The following is a 26,192-nucleotide window of genomic DNA, read 5'->3' on the forward strand; positions in this document are numbered from 1 at the left end:
TTCTTCACTTGCGCATCATTTACACTACACCTTGTTGTTGCTGTTATTGTTGTAAAATTACTGTGACCTACAAATGTACAAATATTGCTTGCACAGCGCCAATCTACAAGTATGCACATGCATATTTACAACAACTCGAATCCGAAGTGGAAACAATGAAGCGGAAGAAGCAGAGTAAGCCAACAACAACAACATTAGCAAATGGCAAGCGCCAACAAACAATCAGCACACAAAGCACCATGGCACCAGTGCAATCTACTTAAAAGCATTATGATGCCGATGACTTCACTACTGCCAGACCAGAGACTGCAGTAACAATTACGTCTCGTAAGTGCTTGTTATTGTTGGTGTAGTTCGAGTTCGAGTGGCTGTGTTGTGTGTGTGTGTGTGTTCAGTTTGCATTTAATTGTTTATATGGCTGCTTGCCTTTGAGATTTGCGCTTTCAACGCAATGAGATGCGACGCAAGTAACGCTGCAGAATTCTACAGAAGGCAACAACAAGAACAAAATCAGTAGTTAAATGATAAAAAATAAAAATAACTACGGCGCTTGACAAATACTTTGCATTCCGCGCACGTGTCGTACTCGTATACTCAACATTCCATTTGGTTGTGAACAACAGCGACAACAACAAGCAAGCAAACAAGCAACAACTGCCAGCGCTAAAAGCGACTGGAGCAGTGTTTAGTAGCGCTAAAAAAACGGAATTTTACAAGCGTCCTCAGTGTGCAAGTAATAGAAATGTTTATTTTATGAGTGCAAAAAGTCAACTTACAACAACAAGAACTAACAATAAGCAACATAATCATAACCAAGCAGATAGCGTTGACCAGTCCAGTTCACGCTGTTGGCATTCAGTATTGACGTTGCTGACACTGGCGTCGCCTCTCAAGTATCAAGAGTTGCAAACAGAACGCTCTGTGGACTTAACACTCATCAAACAATCTGCTGCTGTGCATATGCATATTATGCGATTTAGTGTTGCGATTTTTACGCGCACATATTATGTACTCGTAGATAATGAGAGAGCTTTTTTAAATTATAATTTGGTGGCGTATAGAAGTAAGAAACTTCAGTGTGGTAAGCTCTGAAAGAATAAAATTTAAGCAATTTTTTATGACATTAATTTACACTCTGACGGTACACTAAGCCATTAAAAAGCTACCTCATATTGAACCAACGTCGTCTGAATATACACTATAGTAGACCAAGGGTTATAGTCACCAAGAAATATTTGTCGAGTGTAACCGACGGAAGTTATGAATCGCATTCACCTCACTCTTAAAATTTGGGTCTTTCAACTATTTGCTCTTTTTAAGTCAAAAGGAGAAACTTATTAGTGGTCACATAGGGTAAATTATCATAAACGACCCAAAAAGTTACGTCAATTTAGGATTTATAAAATATCTAAATTTTCTTTTGCCCTTAAGTATACATTCTTTAGTAGGCAGAATACTTGCGTGCCTGTGTGCTGTATGTGGTATTCTTTAGGGTACTTACAAATACTATTGGGATACTATTGGGAAGGAGCCATTCGAAACCAAAAAGGTTTCAGACAAGGCAACTACCTATCGTGCGACTTATTCAATCTACTACTGGAGAAAATAATAGACAATAGAATGGATAAGGAAGCGGAGCAAATGGGTCTGGTAATGACCGAGGGTAAGACGAAATATCTATTGTCATCAAACAAACAGTCGTCGCATTCACGACATGCCTCCCATGCCACTGTTAACAGTCATAACTTAGAAGTCGTACATAATTTCGTCTATCTTGAAACCTGTATTAACATCAACAGCAATGTCAGCCTCGAAGTGCAACGCGGAATAACTCTTCCCAACAGATGCTACCTCAGACTGAGTAGGCAATTGAGAAGTAAAGTCTTCTCTCGACGAACGAAAACCAAATTCTACATGTCATTCATTATTTCTGTCCTGCTATATGATGCAGAGACAGGGAGAATGATAACATCTTATGAGTCGACATTGCGAATTTTCGAGAGAAAGGTTCTGTGGAAGATTTATGTTCCTTTGCGCGTTGGCCACGGTGAATATCGCATTCGATGGAACGATGAGCTGTACGAGATATACGATGGCACTGACATAGTTCAGCGAATTAAAAGACAGCGGCTACGCTGCCTAGGTTATGTTGTCCGAATGGACGAAAACACTCCAGCTCTGAAAGTATTCGACGCAGTACCCGCCGCGGGAAGCAGAGGAAGAGGAGGACCTCCACTCCGTTGGAAAGACTAGGTGGAGAAAGACCTGGCTGCACTTGGTACCTCGAATAGGCGCCAAGCAGCGAAAAGGTAAAACGACTGGCGCACTTGGCTATCATCGCACCTGAACCTGAGGTTGAGCTTTGTTGAAAAATATTAAAATTCTTTAATTTTACATTTTTGATTTTAAAAGATATATAGTAAAATATATTAGATATGATTTTGTTAGTTGAATATGTTATAATAAAAATTCTTTTTCGTAAATTAATAAATATATTTCATAAATGTTTAACCTAAAGTATACTTTACTTACAAAAAAAGTAGTATAGCTTTATTCATATTTTCAGTATACTTTAAATACTTAAATGTAACGGTAATCATGCTTTTACTCCTTCTGCTGTTTCTACCGCCACACATTTACTCATTCTTCCACACCCCCACTCTCACCAATTTCCTTTCTGCTATTATTACAAGCAACGCTGGCAATGTGAATGACATTATGAGCTTTGTGGTCGAAGCTTTTGACTTTGCTAGTCAACGAAAGCGCGCGCTCCAGCACACACACACACTGGAGCACTAAAAAGTGAGCGCATATTTTAGAAAGTGTGTAGGTCCTTCTGCAGCTGATAACCAAACTGGCTCGTTGAAGCCAGAATTACGAACGTTTAGTCTCACTTGGATACTCGTCGCAAGCGGTTGTGTGCGACAACGCGGCGCACTACCATTTTCCTTAACCGACTCCGAACGCGAACACAACAAACATATAGCCGAATGAAACGAAGAACCACAAAAAATTGGTGTTGAATTAAATCTCCCCATACACAACTAACTGTATATTCATTAATGGTGCAAATACTTGTGGATTCGTGTGTTTGCGAGGGAAGTGCAAAGAATTTAGAAATAAATGAAATTATTATACAAATATAAGTGGCAAAAGTTCGTTAAATAGTGAGCAGTACGAAATAACGTTACAATATTTATATGTGTATTTGTGTATGTATAAATTAAATGGTGTAATAATCGCAGACGCTGGTTGAAAGAAATTTACGTACTCCAAATATTTAGCTCGCTCCACCTACCCACCAGCTCTACCTACATTCAAACACACCTCCCACCAGCACCAGTGGAGTAGGAAGTGATATTCGTTGGCATACATAAATAAATAGCACAGGAGCCAAGCAGTTAGGCAGTCAGTCCGCCAATTGGGTTGTGCCTCCCTGTGTCGGTGTGCCTGTATGTGTCTATATGGTGGAAGTTTGGTGGCCTCATCGCACAGCTGCAGCTCGTCGAAGGACTAAATTTGGCATTTATGCGAAAGAAATTAATTTTAATTATGCCTTTGTATATGCGTGTGCTCTTTGTAACTGTGTTTGGTGATAATTTAAAAATTGCTACTGACTAATTGTCAAAGTGTTTGAGTGTGTTAGTAAATGACATCAACAAGTAATAAAACAGAAATTTTACAAGCAAAAAAGATGCTGTAAGGCAGGGAATAATGTGCATTTACTAAAAAAATATATATATATAAAAGTAGTAATATATACCAAAAGCGTGTCACAACAATCATTTAACGGTTAATAGTCAGCCAAAGGCAGACAGCACACATGCAAACAAAAATGTTATAGTATGCAAAGAATACAAGATATTGGCTACACACAAAGTCAATGTGAAAGACCACCTGTGAGTCACAATAATAATAATAACAACAACAACAACGATTCATAAATATTTACACAAAGGAGTCGTCATAAGACGACAACGCCCCCACCTACATACAAACGCAAATATAAGTAAATATATATATATATTTTATTTAACCAGCGTGAGCAATCGGCGACCAACTCTTATAGCAATTAAGCACCCACCTTATCGACTACGCTTTGCAGCACCTACAGCCCACCTACGTAGACGCCGTGTAATAGCGACGCTTACGCCACAGCCTACACATGGGTCGCCGCAAAGATAAGCCGCGTCTCATACCGGAACAGGATAAGCGCATCTGTCGCGCCATTTGCCTCTGCCAATTGACCATGGTCTTGTCCTGTGTGTCCATCGTTTACCTGAGCGTTGCCATCTATTCGCCATCACTTAAGTGAGTAATCATTGGTAATTGCTTGCAGTGCGACAGCGTGTGGCGTCGCACGTACGCAACTCCTCTTTAATCGTTTCATATATGTGTGTATGTATATACAAATATGTATATGATTGCGCCAGTCAAAAAAGCAAATAATCATAATGCGATCTGCCAACCGATTTGGTGGCAAATTTAAGCATTTTCAACGCGTCTTAGATATATCTGCATATCGCTGCTTGGATTCTAAATTAATGCTTATTTGCATTCGCAATCACAGTGGGCATTTAAGACCCTTTCCATATTAAAAATTTATCTCGTATTTGGTAATGCATTGAAATGAATATCGTTATCGGTTGATTGCATAAGTAGACAATTAAAAATAATTTTAATATTTTATTTTAAAAATATATGAAGACTAATAAAAAGGATGCATTATTATTTTTTCAGAATATTTAAGGTTTCTTTAGCATGGTTGAAATGATCCAATTTAGGTCAAATATGCACTTGTTGTAATTTTGAACGTAATTTCATAATGCCACTTTTCTAGAAACCCTCGTTCCTATTGCCAAAAAACTGGACCAATCGATTTTCACAAGCTCGTCTTGAGGCGATTTTTTCGCTTGATTCGGATTCGGTTGCATGCGAACCTCCCGACCAATGTGTCCGTTGTTGTATTAATGGAACACATTTTATCTCCTATTGGTCAAAGCTGACCGCTTCTGGGCGATCTTTTCGCACCAAACGGTCCGAATTTAGCCGTAGGGGAGCAGCTCCTAGCAGATGATTACTTATCCATCCTACAAAAGACATATCAAATTCTTTCTGAACGTCAACTTGGCTTGGCCACCGTTTGCATAAGTTCATGGAGATTCGACCACGTTCTTTTCTGCTTGACATTGTCATAAGTAACTCACGATTTTCCATCACCAGTAATCATTCGCTTCAGAAATGGATCTATTCTGTTGCAGCGATTCGCACTTTGAAATTCGATCCAAGAAGTTTTTGGGGTTAGCTCGCGCGGCAGCCATAAATAGAGCTTCTTCTTGTATGCAGACTTAGTTAAATGATTCCAAACGATGTTTTGTGTATTATTTAGCTCCTGAGCAATCAAAATAGTGCTTACATGATAGGCGGCGATTTCCAAGATTTTATCAAGAATGCAAAGAAGTTACCTTCAGATCGCGGTTTCTTCTTTATTGGCGTAGACAATATAACCGTGTTTACAACAGCACGCCAGCCATTCTTCATTTTTGCTGATTGGCGCCAATTGGAGATTCCAAGCGAAACCAGGTCCTTCTCTACCTGAGTAGAAGTCTTCCCCTTTCTCTGCTTCTCCCAGCTGACACTGCGAATACTTTTAGAGTTGGAATGTTTTCGTCCATTCTTTTAATTCGCTGAACTATGTCAATATCGACGTACATATATCTCATTCAGCTCATCGTTCCATCGAATGCGATATTCGTCGTGACTAATGTGCAAAGGACTATAAATCTTTCACAGAACCTTTATCTCGAAAACTCGTAACGTCCGACTTATCAGATGTTGTCATTAACCATGCCTCTGCATCAGACACCAGTACGGGAATAATGAGTGACTTATGAAGTTTGCTTTTTGTTCGTCGAGAGACGACTTTACTTCTGAACTGCCTACTTAGACAGAAGCTTGCAAGAGTTATTCTGCGTTGGATTTCAAGTCTGACAACGTTGTTGCTGTTAATACTGGCTCCAAGATAGACGAACATGACTGTCAACAGTGACGTGGGAGCCAAGGCTCGAGTACGATGACTGTTTGTTTGATGACAAGAGATATTTCATCTTGACCCCGTCTGGAGAAAGCAGAACTAATATTGCGGTTGCTGAGGCCAATGATATCAATAGCATCGGCGTGTGCCAACAACTGCACACTCGTATAAAAGATTGCACCTTCTCGATTCAGTTGTGAAGCTCGGATTATTTTCTCCTGCAAGAGATTGAAGAAGTCGCATAATAGGAAATTGCATGTCAGAAACCTCGTTTGGTATCCAACGGCTCAGAAAGTTCCTTCCCGATCTTGACGGATCTTTTATAACAGCCGTATTAGTTTTGCGAGGGTACCAAATTCAGAAATAGTGGAGTAAAGCCAGCTTCTTCTCGTGCTGTCAAAAACAGCTTTGAAATCGAAGAGATTTGGCGACCGTCCACGAATGAACCCAATATATTAGCGCATAAGCTAACTTGCTGTTCTTGAAAAGATCTATAATCGTTCGCCCTTTTATGTCGAAGGACAAATCTCTTTTATTGATTCAAACTACGAATGAGGTCAAATTCTCTTCCCTGGTTATCTTGAACAATGTAGGTCTCACTCTCTCTCCCCTTCTGTGTTAAACTGGTATCGGATTACATATGCATGTATACTTTCAAAGTTGTATCAATTGTTTCCAATCCTTTCTGTCGAACTCCTCAAGAAGCACGAAGTCTTCAATATATGTATTTCTAAATAAATGTAGAAAATACTACTGAGGCGACAGTCTTTAAATGCAATCCTTAATTGTGGTTTCGAAAATCGTATAATAGGATTGATATTGTCCACACTTCTCTACCATATATTACAACAGACACAAGGCTTTGAACAGTTAGTATGGCTTATCGAGATAGGACTTTTCGGCTCAACTGTACACGCATTCGAAAGTTAGATTTGTTAATAAAATTGATTCGGTAATGGATTTGATTTTTTACTATATAACTAAATTTTCGCAATCACCCATGATTTTAGTACATTTTTTTTACTTTATTGGTTATTCTGTGTTTCTGGTCCATATCGTCACGTAAAATGCAAAATAGCGTAACATCACGTCTCATAAGTTTATAGTCGAGCGAAAACAATAAAATCTGAACCACTCCCACTGAAACAAAATTTGAGTTTTTGTTATAAAACGGTTATAAATTAGTTAAAAAACGGTTATATATTGGTTATTATACCCGACAGGGATTTTCGATTTTTTTTTTACTATACGCTGTTTTGTATTTTAGGTGATGATATGTTTAATTCGGAGACTGCCACATAAAATATTCTCATACGTATTAATTAAACGGTCTTTACGCCTTACGCCCCAAGCATAATTTTGAGACATATTACCTCCCTCTGCAAAATCTTTGACTGCTGAGCGTGATTATTTTCAAAATTTGTTTATCAAAGTCTTCTGCTTCTACGTAATTATACATACATATATACTCTTTATGGCACAGTGTAATTCAAACACAATAATTACTTTGCTAATCAAACATTTTAACACCATATTTTTCACTTACAGAGCATTCAAATCTGGTTTCGAACTCGACCCCGTCATGTGCCAAACGGTCGATCGCCAAATGCCAAATAACTGCCCGTGGGCTTCATGCGGCGAATGGTGTCTGACGCGTACAAGTGGGTTTTGTCCACAAATACACTCGGTGGTGCGGCGTAACGGTACCGATATTCAACTCAATAATTGCACGCGAATCGCCAATACATCCTGTGCCATGGTAAGTGCAGAAAATTCAATTTGGCAACTTTTTTTCGAAGAAAACGCACAAAATAGACACTGAAGTGTGAGATTGGGAGTGAATGAGGGTGTGAGTGTGTGTGTGTGATGATATGTGTGCGTATGCTGTTGACAAGTACACAATTTTGACATTTGCCCAAGTGCTAAAGAGTGATTTTCGAGTATTCATCGATGTCATTGATGGCTATTTCCGTACACTTGTCCATATTTATACGTGTTTGTATATATGTACATATGTATTCTCAGAGCGCCGGAAATGGATAGCAGTTGGGTATTTACGTAAAACGGATTCGATGAATTTGTGTGCTATTTGACGTCATTTCGTTCAATTTGGAGACTCGTGTGCTGCCGATGGTTCAATTAATTGAAATACTCTTGAAAAAATAACACGGGAGGACTGGTGACTGGCGTCAAAAAAGTTCAAATAGTGGGGGTATAAGATTGTAGTTACGCCCACGATGACAGTTAATTGACTCAGTGTTAACCAAATTTTATAAAAGTGGATATCCGATAATTTTAATTTGTTAATAATTGGGTTTAGGTAAGACCAAAGCCATGTTTGGTACCCTCACCCTTTGAGTAAAAAGTAAGAAGAGGATTCTCGAGGACTTGTCATATTTATCGTTTTACTTAGGTACAAACTTATTTTCAGAGCTGAACTTTTCAACTTCTCATATGAAAAATATAGTAACTGTAGTCTTTGCCTTCGTAGTAGTTGCCTTGTAAACTGAAATTCGACCCACTTTATTCACACTTTTTCTCATTTGACTAATTTTAATCAATCATTTAATTATTTTGCCAAATCTATTAATTAAATTATATTTGTAACTAATAAATAGATCGACATGAATCGTTTGAACAAATTTAACTGCAATAACGGCACAGTTTGTAATAATATTCGTGGCGTCTTCAACTGCTCCAATGGTAAGAATGTCATGTACAGAAACCAACTTATAAATCAAGTTCATACTTTTACATATTTTTTGTTTTGTTCTTTACAAAAGGTCACTGCAAAAACATGTCCGAATTCTTTTTGTGTCATCACAAGCCTGATGGTCCCACTATTAACTCCGCAAAGGACAATACGAAATTGAATGGATTTTTCGAGTGTCACGGCGTACACTGCACGAAGATCAAGAAGCCATTCACATGCGATCGTTACTGCACGAAGATCACAACGACATCGATCAATGTGCTGTTAATGCATGTAAGTACATATAAGTATGTATGTATGACTGACGGTAATGTACTTTAGCTTCTCCACAAAACGAATGATTTCCCGAAGCGTTTTTTGAGGTTATTCGATACAACAAAATATATAATTAACTTGGGATTATAATGTCACATAAGTTGATAGTATATATAACTCAAAATACATTTATAGAAACATGACTCTATGAGTTAAATGCCACAAGTAGTAGAAATTTGTCTCTGGAGAGTTTAATTATATTATAGAAGGTGAGGTTCTAAGCCTTCTCGTCGATGCAGCGCTGCCAGCGCGATTTCCAAGCATTGATGACGTCACGGAAGACATTCTCCGGAATATCACCCTTTTCAAGCAAGAAAACAAAAAAAGTTCGGGGGCCACGTCTGGGCCGGCTTTGGTTAGGCAGCTGTTCACAAGAAAGGCGATGTGAGCTGGGGGGTTGTCGTAATGCAACTTCCAATCGGCTGCAATGTCTTGTCGGACCCGATTGATCGTTCGTTTGAGTCTCTTTAGGACAATCCTGTACTTAGCCTAACTAGCAAACAACTTTTTAAGCTTCTATTTTATAACAATTCCACACTAAGCACATAAAACAATGGAAAGTAATGTTCTAAATATATAATTTCTCCTCATTAGGAGGACACCGTTATCACCGCCGATTGCGACACCGCTGTTGCCTTCAATGAGGCACGCGGCAGCGAACATGGTGCTAAAATTGAACCCACCGAAATCTGGAAGGATGAAGATGGTCAACTGTTGACCAATTGCGCTACGGTGAAGCGAGAGGGCGATAAGATATTGTAAGCGAAACAATCAAAATTATTTAAGAAGAAAGCAATCATAAATGTAAAACTTGTTTTTTTTTTTTATTTAAATAAATAGCGCAACAGACTGCCTGAATGGCACCCTATTGGAGCCAGGCACACTGCCACAACCATTCATGAATTTCACACAATTCTGGAGCATATATGCGAATAGCACACATTCCATCGATCCGGAACAGCGTTTCCTACCCAATCAGGCCAATCTGACAATTTACACGTGGAAAAAGTTATATATCAATTTGGAGGGCTGCGTGAATACGTTGCGCGGCGAATGCAAGGATTTCGTAGCACGCTATGGCAACGATGGCGATAACAACACAGCGCAGTCACGCTATCAGTGTTACTACAACAAGGTGAGCGCCAAGTTCTTAGTTACTAAATGCGTTGAATTACTCGCTTAGTAAGTAAAGTGTGGTCTAAGGGTGTGAGTAAAGAGGGAAGCCGATTGAACTTCAATAGTTGGCTTTCCGGCACGCACATACCATTTAAGACCACTACTTATGTATTTATGATGATTGAATTCATTTGCCAATGTTATATATTTCATATATATTTATATATTTCACAACACAGGATCCAGCTGTGGAGTTTGTGGTGGCACGCTACGACTTGGACAAGGTCTATCGTGAGCTGTTGGTGTCGCTAATTGTACCGATTGTTTTGTTTGTGGTTTCATCGATTTCACTTTGCATAATAACGAAATTGGTCAAGGTAATTCCTAAGTAATGAAATCAAATGAATATTTATTTGTTTTGTGATAAACAACAAGCGTTCTAATTGAATAATTTATTAATATTCAAATCAAAGGTTGGCGACGATGCCAAAATGCGCTGTGTCTGCTCGGGTGATGACTCCGACTTGGAGGATAACTATCGTGGTAAACAACGCAAGCAGGGCACACAAATATACGAAACGGACGATGATATGGATATCAGGCGCAGAAATATCGAGGTGAGTCCTTTTGGAGGGTTTTTTGAGCTCATAAGCTCAATCTTACAGCGCAAACAGCGTTTCGGGTGGCTTAATGAACCTGACTTTCGATAAAACAAGAAAAGCCTTAACTCCGTTTGCACTAAATGCCTTTCACAAATAAAAAAGTTTTCCATACAAGAACTTGATTTCATCGGTCAGATTATATGGCAGATAATCCTATAATTAGCCGACCCGAACAATATGTTAGAAGATCAAATTCGTCAAGTAAAAATAATTTAAGGACTTGATTTTGATCGTTCAGTTTGTGTGGCAATTCGTTTGGATCTTGGTCGCTTTGAATCATATGGGCATCTTCTTGGGAAAAGATGGCGTGTGAAAAACTTCCGATCCTATCTCGCTCATCACGCTGATCATTTATATATATATATCTAATATATTATAGGGTCTCCAACGATTTCTTCTGTATGTAAAAAACTTCGTTACAATCTTATTATACTCTGTTAAAGACTTTCGTTTATACCTTAAACCAAATATTCGATGTTATCAACATTAAAAGAACCAAATGTAAGGAGATAGATAGCCGAAATACCACAACAAAAACATAGGTTCCCTTCTTGATGGTGTAAAGAAGAATAAAATCATTATTTTAGAAAACAAATTCAAGCAAAGTTACTGCATAAAGACCCACAGCCAACCTCAAGAAACATATATACAAAGCCAAATAGTAATATAATGTTATTTTTTAGGAGGAACCACCCATCGACACACATGAAATGATCGGTAGCACGAAATCGCTGATACCGTTAAGTCCTGCCACCGAATCGGGCACCAGTGATCGTACCTACGATGATGAGAAAGCTTCCAGATGCGACGCGCCCGAAAAGCCACTCGTCGAGCTTTAAACGATAATTCGACGTTGAAGCGGAGATTCTAATATGCACAACTACATACACAAAATATTCATGCCGCCATTTAAAAAACATCTTGGAACGCGAAAATTTCAACGGGCGACGAGAATGACATCATTTGTATTTATATCGCTTCATAATTAACGATCATTTGATTATACGAAGACACCATAAAATACAATGACTGCCTTATACGAAAAAGAAATACAAATACAACAACAAAAAGGGAAGCAACTATTTAGAGAAGTAAAAATCAAAAACAAAAACACAAAAATATTGTAAAACTTATGTATACACAAATATGTCGTGTATTCTATATGTATGTAATTACACAGATTTACATATGTATTTAGCTTATCTTGAATCAAATGACGAAATTACTCAAAACTAAAAGTTGCTAACAAAAAATGATATATGTAGTTTACAGAACAGATTTTTCAAAAAAAATTTCGAAGAAATGTCTTCAATAACACAAGCTTGATGTTTGTTTTAACACTGTTTTCAAAAACGTTTCTAGCTTTGTGCATATGAGGGTAACTGAAAGTGTTTCTCTTTCAATGTTTGAGTTTTCGATTAGTCAAAATCTTCGAAATATAGATCAAATAGGTCAGTTTATCTTCAAAGAGCATTTTTTTAATTTGCTGCGATGATTCGGAGATAAATGATTCAATCATTATGATCTGTTCGTTCTATATAGTATAATTATCCGTTCAAAAATCGACCAGTTTTTTGATCTGATCAAAATCGAATTTCGAAAGAATTCAACTTGTTTTTCAACGCCTCCATTTTGTGGCCATAGGTAATTTTAAGTACAATATCTTCCAGGTTGAGATTTTTTTTTTGTAAATTTCATCCACGGAGTAAGTCGGAATCAGTGCAATCGGAACGTCGTCGGAGATTGAATATTACTCGAGAATTATTTAATTTTTTTCTTTAAAAATTTACTGTTTAATCTTAAAATATGTATAAATATACTCTCAAATTTTTAAAACAAGTAGTGATTCCCAAAAATGGCCTACTTAAGCTGTCACAGTATTGTAGATGTGCCTATACATATAAAATCTTAGGTAGCTCTTTACTTAAGTTTTGAAATCTAAGTCTCACCTTTGAAACGTAAGCTCCTAAGCTTTTGACAGATACTTTTGACGATAGTAGACTTGTATGTGGGCAAGAGATCATCAGAATTACAGGGTCTTGGTAAAGCCAATCTCGCCACGATTTTAGGTGGACACTGGACACTGTCCAGTTGCAACTAAAGATTCTATCGGACACTATTTGCCAAAACTATATGGAGAAAGGCGAGGTGGAATAATCTTGTCACTTCCTTCTTTATTGCCCAGCTTTTGCCAGATTGAAATTGAAATATCTTAGTAGACATACCTCTAGCGAACCTAGTGAAGTTGCTTAGATTGACGTTAACTGGCTTAATAAATTTTTGATAAGCACAATCGATCTATGTGGATCTGGTGAATCGCCTTTAGGAGTTTATGGATAGCGCAAGGGACGAATATCTGTCCAAGTGATGTTCATCCATTTTTTATCAACCATTAACCTAACTCAACCTAACTGACGAATCGGTAGAGATTTTCATTGATTCTCAATTTATTTCGAAAACTTTACTTTATAACTGGCAAAGAATATATTAACTGTTATTGTACCATAAAAGCGTTTTCAAACTACTTTCTCCTCCTATGGCCCAACAAAATGATATTTAGAGTAACTAAGCAGCGTTTATTGAAGCATTATTTTCAAAGAATGTTCATCAAAATTTACAACTATAATCAATGAAAACTAATCACTCATTTTTAACATAAAAAACAACAATTTGTATCTGAAAAGCTTTACTATATATTAGATATAAATTGCTGCTAGCATAAAAAATCTGTTGAATATTTACTATCGAAAATGCATTTCTTATAAACCACCGAAGCGAATATTAGAAAATTATTAAGGGAAATGATCACTAGATGATAGAACAAATATTTAATTAAAATAAAATAAAATATAAATGATATATGAACTGTAATAAGAAGAGCAACTGTCCGTAATACACTTTATTACAAAAGACAATTAAGTCGAGATTGAGAAACTCTAGTCTTAAACGTTGTTTTGAGATCGGCTTTATTAGCTTTTTGCTAAGGTACCTAAGGCTAAGTATTTAGTGGAGCGTAAAGGTTAAAATATTAGTTAGTCGTTGGCAATTACTCATAGTTGCCAATAACAAATATAAATGTTCTGTAACATCACGTTTGCATACTCTTAAGTTCAACGATGTTCGACTCTACGCTCCACTATGTACTCAGCCTAAGCAACAAAAAGCGTTAAGTTTAATCAAAAGCATTGATAGATTGGGTTCACACAAGAAGACTTTTGTTGCTCAATACTAATTTTTTTGTTGGAGAGAGAACGACGAAGAGAAAATATTCCTTCTTGTTCGTAAAAGTTATATTCGGAGATTTTATTTTTTTTATCCACTTTTTCTAATGTAGATTTTGATATTAAATAAGTTCTTGTTAAATAAGAACATTTTCCAAACCAGAACTTCATTTTGATCACTGTTATGGTATAGTGGTCGGAACTGAAAAATTTTTCGGTGATTGAACCGTTGCCTTGGAGTTCATGACAAATTTCTTGAAGACATATTCTCAAAAAAAAAAAGTTTTTCATACAAGGACTGGATTTATAGCTGTATGCTATAGTGGTCCGATTTAAACAATATGTTCGGAGATTATAAAGCTGCTTGAATACAATAAATTTTATTTTATATAGTCCCCGCCATTTCCTTATAGGTGTTAAAAACTTCGTGGCAAAGCTTATATATACTGTAAAGGGTATAAAAATATCGCGCAAATGAAGCGTACAAGAATTTGAGAATGTGATATGAAAATAAATGCACAAACATGAACGACTCGTGTTCCCAAATTCCCAGACTTTTGTTGCCAGTTTTTCAACACGAAAATGGAATTTCTCAGTATTGAGCCCCAAAAAGGTATTCCTGTGTAAACACAGTCTAAGACAACATGTGTATGTAAATATTTAGGTATTGTGTATGTGAACATATAAATATGTACGACGGCGTTGTTTGAATACAGCCCTGGGCAACGAAATAAGCACGATACCAACAATTTGTTAAGGTATTACAAGTTTAATAGCTAAAAAATTTAAAATTTAGAAAGTCTCTAACTTTAAATAGTATACAGTCGCAAATGAACAAACGAACGGGTATTGCAAGTGTACGATCGAACTACTATACTATATACGATCGTACTACCGTTGTATGCATGTGTGTAGGCATTTATGTGCATTTAATCAAATGTTAACGCGAAGCTAATGCAAAAATCAACAATCACTCAGTCTGTTTTATGGAATTCAAACTACTTATTATTATACACAGGAAAAAAATTTAAGAAAAACTATGAATTTATATAAATGGTATAAAAAATACATTGAGAAAAAATATATGAAAACATAAAAGTTTTAGTAAAAAACATTTACGACATTATACAAAGGAATGGATTTACTAATAAATTAGAAACTTATTTACTGTAAATATATCATTTATTTACATAAGCATATTTAACTATACTTTATGTAACTATTTAGCTATCGATGAAATTTATTGTGGTATTTAAGAGATATATATCTCTATATATATATATATGTACATATATGTATATATTACGGCTGATTTATACTTTCTAGAAACGCACTTTATGCAGCATTTATGCACCAAAAAAATTATGAGCTAAAAAATTAAACTATACACTCGTTAGATTTTGACTAAGGCTATTTGTATGCATTTGATTTGAAAATCAAAATAACTGTAATGTTATATATGCCTTATTTGTTAGTTGTAAGATCATGAGTAGCATCGACCTTCCTCATACTCATAAAGTCTTCTTTACTCATTTTATACAGGTATGCAGACATCAGGGTTGCAAATAATAATTGAATTAATTTGTAAATAATTTTTTTTTATTTCAGGATCCCAAAAATCGTATTAACAAAATTGAAAATTAATAAAAAAAAATCATCCAAAAACCGTATTCAAAATAAAGAATGAATTAAAAAAATTAATATTATCTTTCCAAATATCAGCAGAAAAAAATATTTATTTCCACTTTATAATTAACAATAAAAAAAATGTTTTAGAATTAAAAAAATTGTTTTAGAATTAAAAATATTTTACTTCTCCTTTCAAAAAGGTTTTTTATGTTATTCCAATTTTTGATTTAAAAATTATTTTGTTAAATTTCAATCGAATATGTATGGTATTGAAAATTAAATTTTAATTTTTTAATTTTTTTAATTTTCAACTTTTATTTTTTTTTAATTTTTTAATAAATTTTCAAACATATTGCATTGAAAATCAGAATTTAAAATTGAAAATTTAATTTTCCTTTAACATAAAGATCAGATTCAAAAATCTTGCTTCAAATTCTAATTTCTAATCCCAAACATTGAGTTAAAGTCTTAATTCCAAAAATCTTAAATTCTTAAATCAAATAATGTTTAGTTAATTATGCAACCCTGTTAGCCATACATCAAAATAGTCCAAATAGTTAAAGCCAACTTAAGTTCATGGAGAAAATTTAAGTTATTTCGAGCAACGCATTCGAGATTTTTGTTCTATTTCTTCTTAGAAAAAAGGTTGAGACTTTAAGGCTTAAAAGCGCTAAAAACAAAGGTGAATGATACGCCCAAAATGTCTACTATACCTTACTTTAAGTCGACTTATGTTATTTTTATATATTACTATGAGCAAAAAATAGTAAGACTTTGTTCATAATTTTAAAATTATTAATTTATTCTTCTAAATCTTCCCCCTCAAAGTAATCCCACTTGCCCCCAATACGCTTGTGCCAACGTTTTTTCCAATCCTCGAAACAATTATTGAAGTCAATTTCCGGAAAAGCCTTCAAAAGGTGTAGCGATTCACGTTAAATGTCTTCAATGGACTCAAAACAAAGTCCCGGGAGTGGACGTTTGAGTTTGCTGAATAGCCAGAAGACACACAGGGCTACATCAGGCGAATACGGTGGTTGCGGCACGAAATTGGTTGAAAATTTGGCGAAAAACTTACGAAGAATCATTTGCGACGGTGCAAAAACCAAGAGTTGTCGACCCATAATTCCGGCCTTATTTTATGAATAGCTTTTCGCAAACGAAGCATAACACTCTAATATTATTCCTTGTTGACAGCTTGGCCAATCGGCAGGATTCGAAATGCCCCAAACCTCGAAAATCGAACAGAACTGTCAACGTAACCTTAATTATTGACCTGCTTTGACGTGTTTTTTTTGGCTTCATCTCACCTTTGTCACGATATTCGGGCGATTAATCATCTGTTTCGGAGTCGTAAGCATAAACCCAAGACTCATCGCCAGAAAAAATTCATTTCTTGATATCCTGGCATTCGGAAAGTATTGTTTAACTGGCGCTAACGCGACGCGATTTTTCGAGAAAATACATAGTGTGGTTTGGAACCAATCATGCTTTCACTTTTCTTAGGCACAAATGATATTTCAAAATGGTTTACTGATCCTTCCGATATTCCAAAGATACCAGTAAGATCTCTGACTCTTAATCGTCGATTCTCAAGCTCCAATTCCTTTATTTTATTGACGTGTTGATAATCAGTTGACGTTGATTGCCGTCCTGGACGTGGTTCGTTGTCAATGCGTTCTCGACCCTCTTTGAATAATTTGTACCAATAAATAATACTTGCTTGCGGCAAACAATTATCACCCAAGGCCTTTTCAACATTGCGAACATTTCGGCAACAGAAATTTGATTCCGCAGACAAAATTTAATGAAGCGTCTTTGTTGAATAATTTCAGTCATCGTAGAAATCGCGGAATATACTTTATGTGTAGCCATACTAAACGAAAAAAAATATTTCATCGAATGTATTTTCGCGCAAAATTTAAATGAAAAAAAGTCTTACTATTTCTTGCCTACAGTAATACATATTACTACTAAAATATAGACCTCAAACTTTTTCATCTTAAATTTCAAGTGAAGTATATGCGGTTATACGGAACAGTACTTTTACTTTCTGCTAAAGTTTATTGCAGTTGTGTGGATAAAGTGTTGGAGTTTAAAAAATCGTTTTTCTGTCTCGCTTTAAAACATAAAAACGTGTTTGAAACTCAACTATATTGAAAAGAAAAACTTCCTAAAAGTATCCTACGAAAACAAACAGCAACAACAAACTTAAAAACGCAACTTTATACTGTTGTATATGTATATAGAATTGTTTTCTGTTGATCTATCAAACGCTGTTATTCATAAACACATACATAACTATATACTAAGGTACTCAGAAACATAGATCCTCTACTTGAAGCAATGTAGTAAACAGTTTTTGCTATGTCCTCACTTTTTTAGATCTTTACATAATAATTAGCTAATTTAAATTATATAGAATAAAATAGTTCTAATACGAAATAAATAAAAAGGCAAACGAAACGAATTTTAAGACTTTCATTTCATTTCAGAAATGCGTAAATGGTATTCTATGAAAAAAGGCGTAAGAAATGAGCAATAAATGCCGCGATTAAATATTTATTAATAAGTAAATATATGTATATATGTATGTATAGCATTTCATGAGCCATTTTTTCAATATTCCTCTTAAAATGTTTTCAAAGATCATAAAAATTACGAATTTCCCTAATTTTTTTGGTATTCACGAGGCGATGACGCTGGATAAGCGGTGAGTTATCCGTGAGTTTGGCTAGCGCTTCATCTCACTACAAAGGTAGGCGTTCTGACTTGATACTGCTCAATTAAATTATATGCGGTGAGGTTACGTAATTTGTCCAAGCTGTATGGAAGAAGGAAGAATCATCTAGGCACTTTTTTCAACTCTCCAGCCATAGCCAGAATTTATAAGAGTCTGGTAAGAGCATATCTAAGAGTTTTGGGAATCTGAATCTGAAAGCACCGGCGTTCACAGATGTCCTATAGGAGTCCCGTCACCAAGTGTGAAGATCAGTCATACGACTAACTTAACCTCAATACCCATACTAAAAGTAAGCAAAAATATCTTCCAAGTTTAGATACTTAGATTATTTGGAAAGTTCGATTTCCTTATATTAAATATATTTAAATATTGGCTTACAAAGCGAAGGGAGTTAGATCAAAGACTATTAAAATGGCTTTAATGAACTTTCTGTGTAAATATGGTTAGTGTCCAAAAATCTTTAAATACTTTTTCTGGGTGTATGTCATTTCCAAAATAACATACTATACATATCTTATTATTTGGGGTACACACAACCCGTCGTGAAGCATCGTAAAATCGTAAAATTATAAATTTTTACACTTGTTAAAAAAAATGTAGTTGGATTTCATACAAAAATGAGTTTACACATTTTCAATTCTCAATGGTATGTTTTCGAATCGTTATAACTTATGTATAACTTTATGAGACTTGTGAAAACCCTAATTGAAAAAATCATTGGAGAATTGTAAATCACTGTTGTCAAATATCCTATCCCTCACAATCGAAATCTACTCGCATATTTAGTCTTTGTTTTTTTAACTTCTACGACTGACGTTGAAATATCTCAGCAATCATACTTTCAGCGAACCAGAGATAACCAAAACTGATATCAGCAGTCTGAGCAAATTTGTGAAAGACCCAAAGCATTTTGTCGAGTAATGAGAGTTTTTATGGTCAATATACAGAAGTTTTACACACCACTACGAAGCAACATTCGAATGTGTCCTAGTAAGATGGTCCTGTTAACGTAATCTAACCTAGACACCACTTACCTTCAACTGTTCCTGTCTGCGATAAGCTTCGGCCATCATACGTTTACGCATATCTTCCGTGAGCACAGCCTCCCGACCGGGTGGCCCTTCGCCTTGTTTATTTATTTTAACCACAACCTAAATGCCCATAATAAACAAAAAATAATAATAATTATACACTAACATTCAACCAACATTCACTCATCACAGCACTCACTTTAGTCTTATCATTCCTGCCAACATATTTGTGTAACTTTTGTTCGGATAGAATTTGCTTGCCAGCGAACCACAACTGTGCCTTGGCTGGTTCGATGACTTCGCGTGAGGCTTGCGTGCCGCTCAAATCCTCCGTATTATTGAATTCCATACGTATGATATCGTGTGGCGGCAATTGCATGGGATAAACAATGGTGATAGCGCCGCGTAATAAATTCAAAGCCTCGGAAACATTTTTCAACTGTAACGGCTGACGTGCTGCCACTAATTTCTAAAGCAACATAACATAACGTAACATTAAATTTACTTAACTTAAGCCGCGTATAACAGTTATCGCCTTTACCTTATCAATGAAACTCTTGGCATCTTCAGTTGCCTTCTTGAGTATCTCACGCATTTTTTCTTGCGGCTGCTGCCCATTACGACGCCCCAGTGGGTCTTTATTCGTGACGAAACCACCAGCTGGTATGCATTTCTCAGCCCAAATATCCTTCAATTTCAACTCAAGAATTTGCTCGTCGGTCAGACCCACCATTTCGGGCGGCAACATGGTGCCATGTTCGATGAGTTCCTCAATTTCCGAGCAAACGCGATAGACTTTCAAGCGTCCGTTATAAATAGCAGTGATATCGCGTATCACATGGGTGGTGTCCTCATCCACGCTGGTCTCGTAAATGAACAGATTCTCGTCGCCGCGTTTAACTTGGAGCAACACCATTGCGTTTATTTCAAATTAAATCCTTTTTATGTAAAAAATTTAGCTTAATTTTTCGCACAGTCGAGGTTTGATTAAGTTTACGCAATATTGATGTATAAATAATTGTTTCGCACAATTTTCTCGTTGACAATTATTTCAAATTAAATTTCGACCCAAAATTTTGAAGACCGGTAAACAACGTTACTACAACAAATTTTCAATTTAAATGTTGCTTACAAACGTTCTGACATTTGTTACAAAGTAACTCATGTGTCCTTAGCGTCCTGCTGTTATTAAATCGATTACAAGACGCCTCAAGTTGCTATAGTAGCTTTATATTATGGAAAAATCAACAACACTTTGTCTTTGTTGTTGTGGTAACAATTTACGGTTAGCGAAATTTTCGAACATTTCTTGGAAGGAAGTATTTAACGTTATAAAGTGTAGAAATTTAGAATATTTCGTAGAATTTTTTAATATTTTTTGGAGAAATTTCGAATATTTTGTAGAGTTTGCAAATTTTTTGGAGATATGTTAAAAGTAAAATAAAAGACAAGAAAAATGTTTATTTTTTAACTTTTTGTATGACAAAATTACAAATATAAAATATTCCTCACAGCCCAACACAGAGCAAATGCAACATATAAATACAAACAAGTGTCTTGTCTAACACATCTGCCATTAATCTACGTCAATGCATTTATTTTCAACTTACAACCAAATATAATATTGAAAAATCTTTTCCGTTGTTTTTTTGTGTGTTTTCTTTTAATGCGCTTTAATACCCATCCCTGTCATATGTACAAATCACATAAATTATTTTTGAGCATTACACTATAAATACACATATAATAAACATTTTAAAATCTTTAGATAATACATAAAGCTATTTTCCACATTAAATGATTTTTGTTGATTTGATTTTTTCTTTATTTTTGGTAAAGTGATTCTTATAGACTCACTTAAAATTCCAGCATCTGATTGCACGGTTTGATGGGAAATATTTAAGTAACAAATTTTTTTTTAAATAATAACAATTTTAATAAATAAATTTGCTTAAAATTAAAAACTTAATTTTAGCTACTTCAAGAATTATCTACACAACTCTAATATAATTTCAATGTTTTGATGAGGTAAAAAGGGGGAAACCATTGGTCGGCGTTAGTGTTGAAAAATGCTAGTTAGCGCCTCTCTGGTATCAACTATGTGCTAAATAAATACTAGTCGTACAACATTGATAATTGGTTTTGCTGTCGGTTGTATCAGCTAACAAATACAACGGCAGCGGCAAGTGTTTCACATGTGTATTTATTACCGTAGCACTTTGCGGAAATTCTCCATCTCGAAGATGCTGTTTGAAAGTCTAACAAAAAGAAGAAGAAACACAGATTACTTATTGTTTGTTACACTTTCACTTCACACTGTGAGACACACAAGACAGTACTCACCGTCCGAATGCATTGAATAGCGATACAATTTCTGTACGTGTAAGTTTAAATAGCGGATTCTCCTCTATATGCGGTCGTTCCCACAAGCCACTCTCTGTCGCCACATTCAACTTTTCGGAGTAGAGAATCTTCAACGCTGTACCAAGGCCTTGAGTCTGTGAATTTAGAGTACAATATATTAGCAATGAAAATAAATATTTATGAATTTCGAGATAAATTTTAACTATTTTATTGTTTATTGCATACCTGCAGTTTGCCCCATAGCCGGCATTTATCACAACCCACGCAATCCATTATTCGGGAAATATTTCGGAATTTTTCTTTATATTCATTCTTGAACTTAAGCGATGTCACGCCATTCGAAAACAACACGTTCTCATTGAAATGTGAAGAAAATGATCTGCGACAATAAAACAAAAATAATTAAAGTCATCATATATACAACTATGTATAAACATATAACGTAACAAGCAATTGTACCGCCTACTCACTCTATAACAGATAGTAGATCATTTATGGCCAATTTGACCTCTTCGTCCTCCTCTGCAATACCGGTATAGTACTCTTCACGCCGTAAATATGGCGCCGCTTTGGCTAATGCGCGCAATTCCACTAAATATATGAAATAGAGATTTCGCAGCCAATGTGGTCCTTCACTATTTGTTGTCTCTGGACTAAATCGTCGTTTAAACTCCTCTACATTTGGTCCCCAAATACCTTGAGGATCCAGAAAATCTTTTGATTCAGATAGCAAATATTTCGCAGATAAATGTATGTTGATGCTGCTATGTAGACCCGAAATAATGCGATAAAAGGCGCGTTGCTCCAAGCACACGTCATTTAAATCGAGTTGTGGTATGAAATCCGAGAGTGATTTTGATTCATTTTTACGCCCAAAACAATTCTCCATATAAATGCTACGCCATATGCGATGTGCGGATTCACCTCTGTAGCCGGTATAACGTTCGGGATTTATCAGTAAATCTACATACTGAGAGCCATTGTTTTCATCCTCCAAAATACAAAAATCTTCTTCCGCTTCATCGTGCTTGGCCCAACGCTCGAACTCACGGTGCGCCTGATCGCTCAGACTTGTGTCCAAATAACTCAAAACGCTATTGTAGTCCTCGGCTTCAGAGCATTCTGACGATTGTGCCTCTTTGGTGTACTATTCAATAAAACAAAATAGGTTATCATTAGAAAATTATTTAATCTACGTAGACGGGATGTTAATATGATAACAAATACTACATAAAACTTTTGATTGATAAAATCACTGCTTTCATTGGAAATATAACCACGTAGTGTTTGGTGCAAATAACAATAAATATGTATTATATCTTGCTAGCTTTAGAATAAAATTATATATAACGTTTTTTTTTTGTTTTAATACATTAATGACAAACCGAGTTGCTGTAAATAATGATAACGCGTTTACGAAAGCGTATTGTGTTTGGTGAAACGCAGAATAACTACTAATGTCACACGATTATTTACGTTTACGTGGCAAGCACTATTCATTGACATTTTACAACAAATCCTCAGTAATTAGATAAGCCTATAACGCTGAGTTGGCTTATAATTAACAACTATATTGCAAAGATTTAACTGTTTATGAATACATATATGTATATAACGCACAGCACAGTACGCCCACCTTAAAAGCTGCAGATTTTGTATTTTCGCTTTTCTCAATTAAACCTTTGGGTATATGTTCTTCATCACAATTTTGCACTTGACAAAACCGTATGGCACATTTGCTATCATCCGGCCAGAAAGGACACGTATTCTTCAAATTCACTTTATAAAAACGGAAAAAGTTTTTCACTAGCAGCGATTTGAGACGTGGATAAATCTTGATGTTATTAAAATGATCCACAGTATCCACGGTGCAACTGCAATCGTTTATTGAGCCCTTCAACTGTAAATGGAGTAAAATCCCATTAGAAAAGCGAAATGTTCAAATCAAACTATTGTTGATAAACGAACCTCACAGAAGCAGTTTTTACTTGTATCCAACTCATCGTAGGCGGTAAAGTATCCACTACTATGACGCACCCACATAATAAAGCACAGCGTCAGCGTTAAGTACCACGCTCCATCGCGTATCAATCGCTTTGTAGCCATCGGTCTGCCGTAGTCGCTCACCTTTGCAGGTGACCTTTTACTCGTTTATTAAATTATTTTTGTAAATGTACGATATATTAATATGCAAATGTCTAATAACATTCACCAAACACTAATCGCCTCCGCCCCTTGTTGTTCCTATATAAAATCGTAAACAATTTTCAGTGAAAGTTCAGCGCACCAGTCACTTTTATCTTGTTTTAATGGTTGTTGCACTTCACGTTTTGTAAATCAAAGAAATGGGACTTTTCATTTAATTTTCTTTTTGTATATCTGTACGAATTTAGTATTATTTACACGGGGAGCAAACCGATGCAATTCAAGATCTGTTGGTAAATAATTTTTTGCTAGCCAATATTTTGCTGCTTTCGTGATGCAAATAACGTAGCCGCTCTATTCACTTACGTGTCTCTTTTTTTTGTTTTTGTTTGCTATATTTTTGCTCCACTCAATTACATTATCACAATGTCAGATGTTAGTAGTGCCATTAGCCGGCCAACTGTAAAGTGCTGCCAAAATCATAAAGTGGTGGAATTTTCGTATCGTGGTGAACTATGGTCGGTTTTGTTGAATAAAAACCGGAGGAAGTGAAGGAATTTTGAATTTAAATGAGTGATGGCGGTTAGATGAATTAAAGAGAAGATAATTATATATTAAAAGTGAATACATAATAATAACAATATAACAATAGTTGTGTAAACAAAAAATTAAATAATTAAAATTTTATTACAATTTTTCTTTGCCACAAAAATGTATGCTACAGTAATTATTTCTTTTATGTGTTGCAACTTTATTTATTAAGCTTGGACCAAAATCAATTAGTCGGTTTTCGATTTTTCAATAGAACAGTTTTCTACTCCCTGTACTTTAACTGTGCTCTCTTGAAATCAACATTAGAAGTTTGTTATTTATGTTTTTTATTCAATTTGCTAAGTTTCAGTATTTGGCGAATATTCAAAAAAAAAAATCAAGGAAGGACTAGTAAATAGTTCCTATTATCTAAAATAGATATATACTAAATCGGTTTATGTGTATTTATAGTAAACATGTACCCATACACAAGTATACAACATTTACTTAATTCACATGCTTTCACTTCTATTATTTGCTTTCTTCATCAATCACATTTAATAATTAATTACCAAAAATATTGATTCTACCACCTTTTTGCATAGTTGAGCAGCACCTTTGTTCCCATAACCGCGCTTATCGTTAGTCTTACAGCGCTCGTTTGGGCCACCTAATGTCCTTGCACACAGACACAACATTATGCAAATCTGCTTGAAAGGAAAAACCCTTTGAATTAACCCAGTATCGTCATTCAAAGTATGACAACACGAAAAAAATGCGTTCTTAGGTTATGTCAACTTGTAGGACATAAAAAATGATAAACACGTGAACTTTCAACCCTCACTCTTACAGACCGCTAAGTAAATTTTTAAGAGTTTTATATGCCAGCATGTACGGCTATATGCAAATAAGGGGTAAGGAGATTTAAGAAATAAATTAAGGGAATGAATTCGGCAAAAAAAAATCTGGCAGTACCTCAAATGGACTAAGAAATTGTGTGTCACAGTCAGCAAGGGTCCAAATAGGTATTCAATAAGCGTATTCGCGTTTAGAATTGAAATTAGTATATGGGTATAAATTATCAAAAAATTTTGGGCATTAAAGCGACAAAGTAATAGAAATATTAGAATTTTATGCATATATACATTCAAGCGGAGTTTAGAAGTTCGCAAATCAGCCATAGGCACTATTATACCATATTCGGTATCTTGGGGTCTTTTAAATTTTAGTCCACTCTCGATCCCTAGTTTTAAGATAGGAGAATGGAATACCACTTTAATATTTCATTCTGTTATCTTCATTGGTGCCTGTTATATATATTGTAAAGCTCGATTTTGTTCATTCTTAAATTGTGTAAAAGCATATCCGGTTGACCAAATGTGATTGAAATTGGATGAGCAGTTGTTGTGGTATAAGATTTCACCTAAAACTAGTCAGTGCCACACCTATTCTTCATTTTTTATCCACTCTACGTTACCATAATTGAAAAAAGAGCAGCAAAATTTTATAAAACGTAATTATGAGTCTAGAAATAATTGCCAGTCCAAGAAGAAACTGCCGATTCTTTCGTATTATTATTTATATTATGTGTTCCATAATATCCATACCCATTAAATTTACTTACCACACTTTTCTACAAAACTTGTCAAAGCGTCAAGCACTTGTCATTAAGCAGCTGATCTTCCAGC

At 35.4% G+C, this 26,192-nt stretch overlaps 3 protein-coding genes across 3 annotated transcripts; 1 reads left to right on the forward strand and 2 right to left on the reverse strand.

Moving 5' to 3' along the window:
• The first annotated feature begins 2,852 nt into the window (after nt 1-2,852).
• On the forward strand, nt 2,853-12,398 carry LOC109579904 (uncharacterized). The gene is made up of 9 exons (XM_049458925.1): nt 2,853-4,311; nt 7,583-7,793; nt 8,653-8,737; nt 8,818-9,020; nt 9,657-9,820; nt 9,903-10,197; nt 10,418-10,555; nt 10,652-10,795; nt 11,524-12,398. Exons 1-9 carry the CDS (start codon nt 4,166-4,168, stop codon nt 11,677-11,679), a joined length of 1,542 nt encoding a protein of 513 aa, XP_049314882.1. The 5' UTR covers nt 2,853-4,165; the 3' UTR covers nt 11,680-12,398.
• Nucleotides 12,399-13,950: 1,552 nt separating this feature from the next.
• LOC105231424 (cilia- and flagella-associated protein 298) lies at nt 13,951-20,380 on the reverse strand. The gene is made up of 4 exons (XM_049457741.1): nt 20,006-20,380; nt 19,664-19,933; nt 19,468-19,584; nt 13,951-13,989 (listed from the first exon to the last, which is right to left on the reverse strand). Exons 1-4 carry the CDS (start codon nt 20,378-20,380, stop codon nt 13,951-13,953), a joined length of 801 nt encoding a protein of 266 aa, XP_049313698.1.
• A 741-nt stretch (nt 20,381-21,121) lies between these two features.
• On the reverse strand, nt 21,122-24,358 carry LOC105231425 (ero1-like protein). The gene is made up of 6 exons (XM_011212715.4): nt 23,797-24,358; nt 23,465-23,728; nt 22,299-22,975; nt 22,054-22,207; nt 21,808-21,962; nt 21,122-21,722 (listed from the first exon to the last, which is right to left on the reverse strand). Exons 1-6 carry the CDS (start codon nt 23,932-23,934, stop codon nt 21,671-21,673), a joined length of 1,440 nt encoding a protein of 479 aa, XP_011211017.1. The 5' UTR covers nt 23,935-24,358; the 3' UTR covers nt 21,122-21,670.
• Nucleotides 24,359-26,192: the final 1,834 nt, after the last annotated feature.

Source organism: Bactrocera dorsalis, chromosome 5 (assembly GCF_023373825.1).
Source record: "Bactrocera dorsalis isolate Fly_Bdor chromosome 5, ASM2337382v1, whole genome shotgun sequence".
Classification (NCBI taxonomy): domain Eukaryota; kingdom Metazoa; phylum Arthropoda; class Insecta; order Diptera; family Tephritidae; genus Bactrocera; species Bactrocera dorsalis.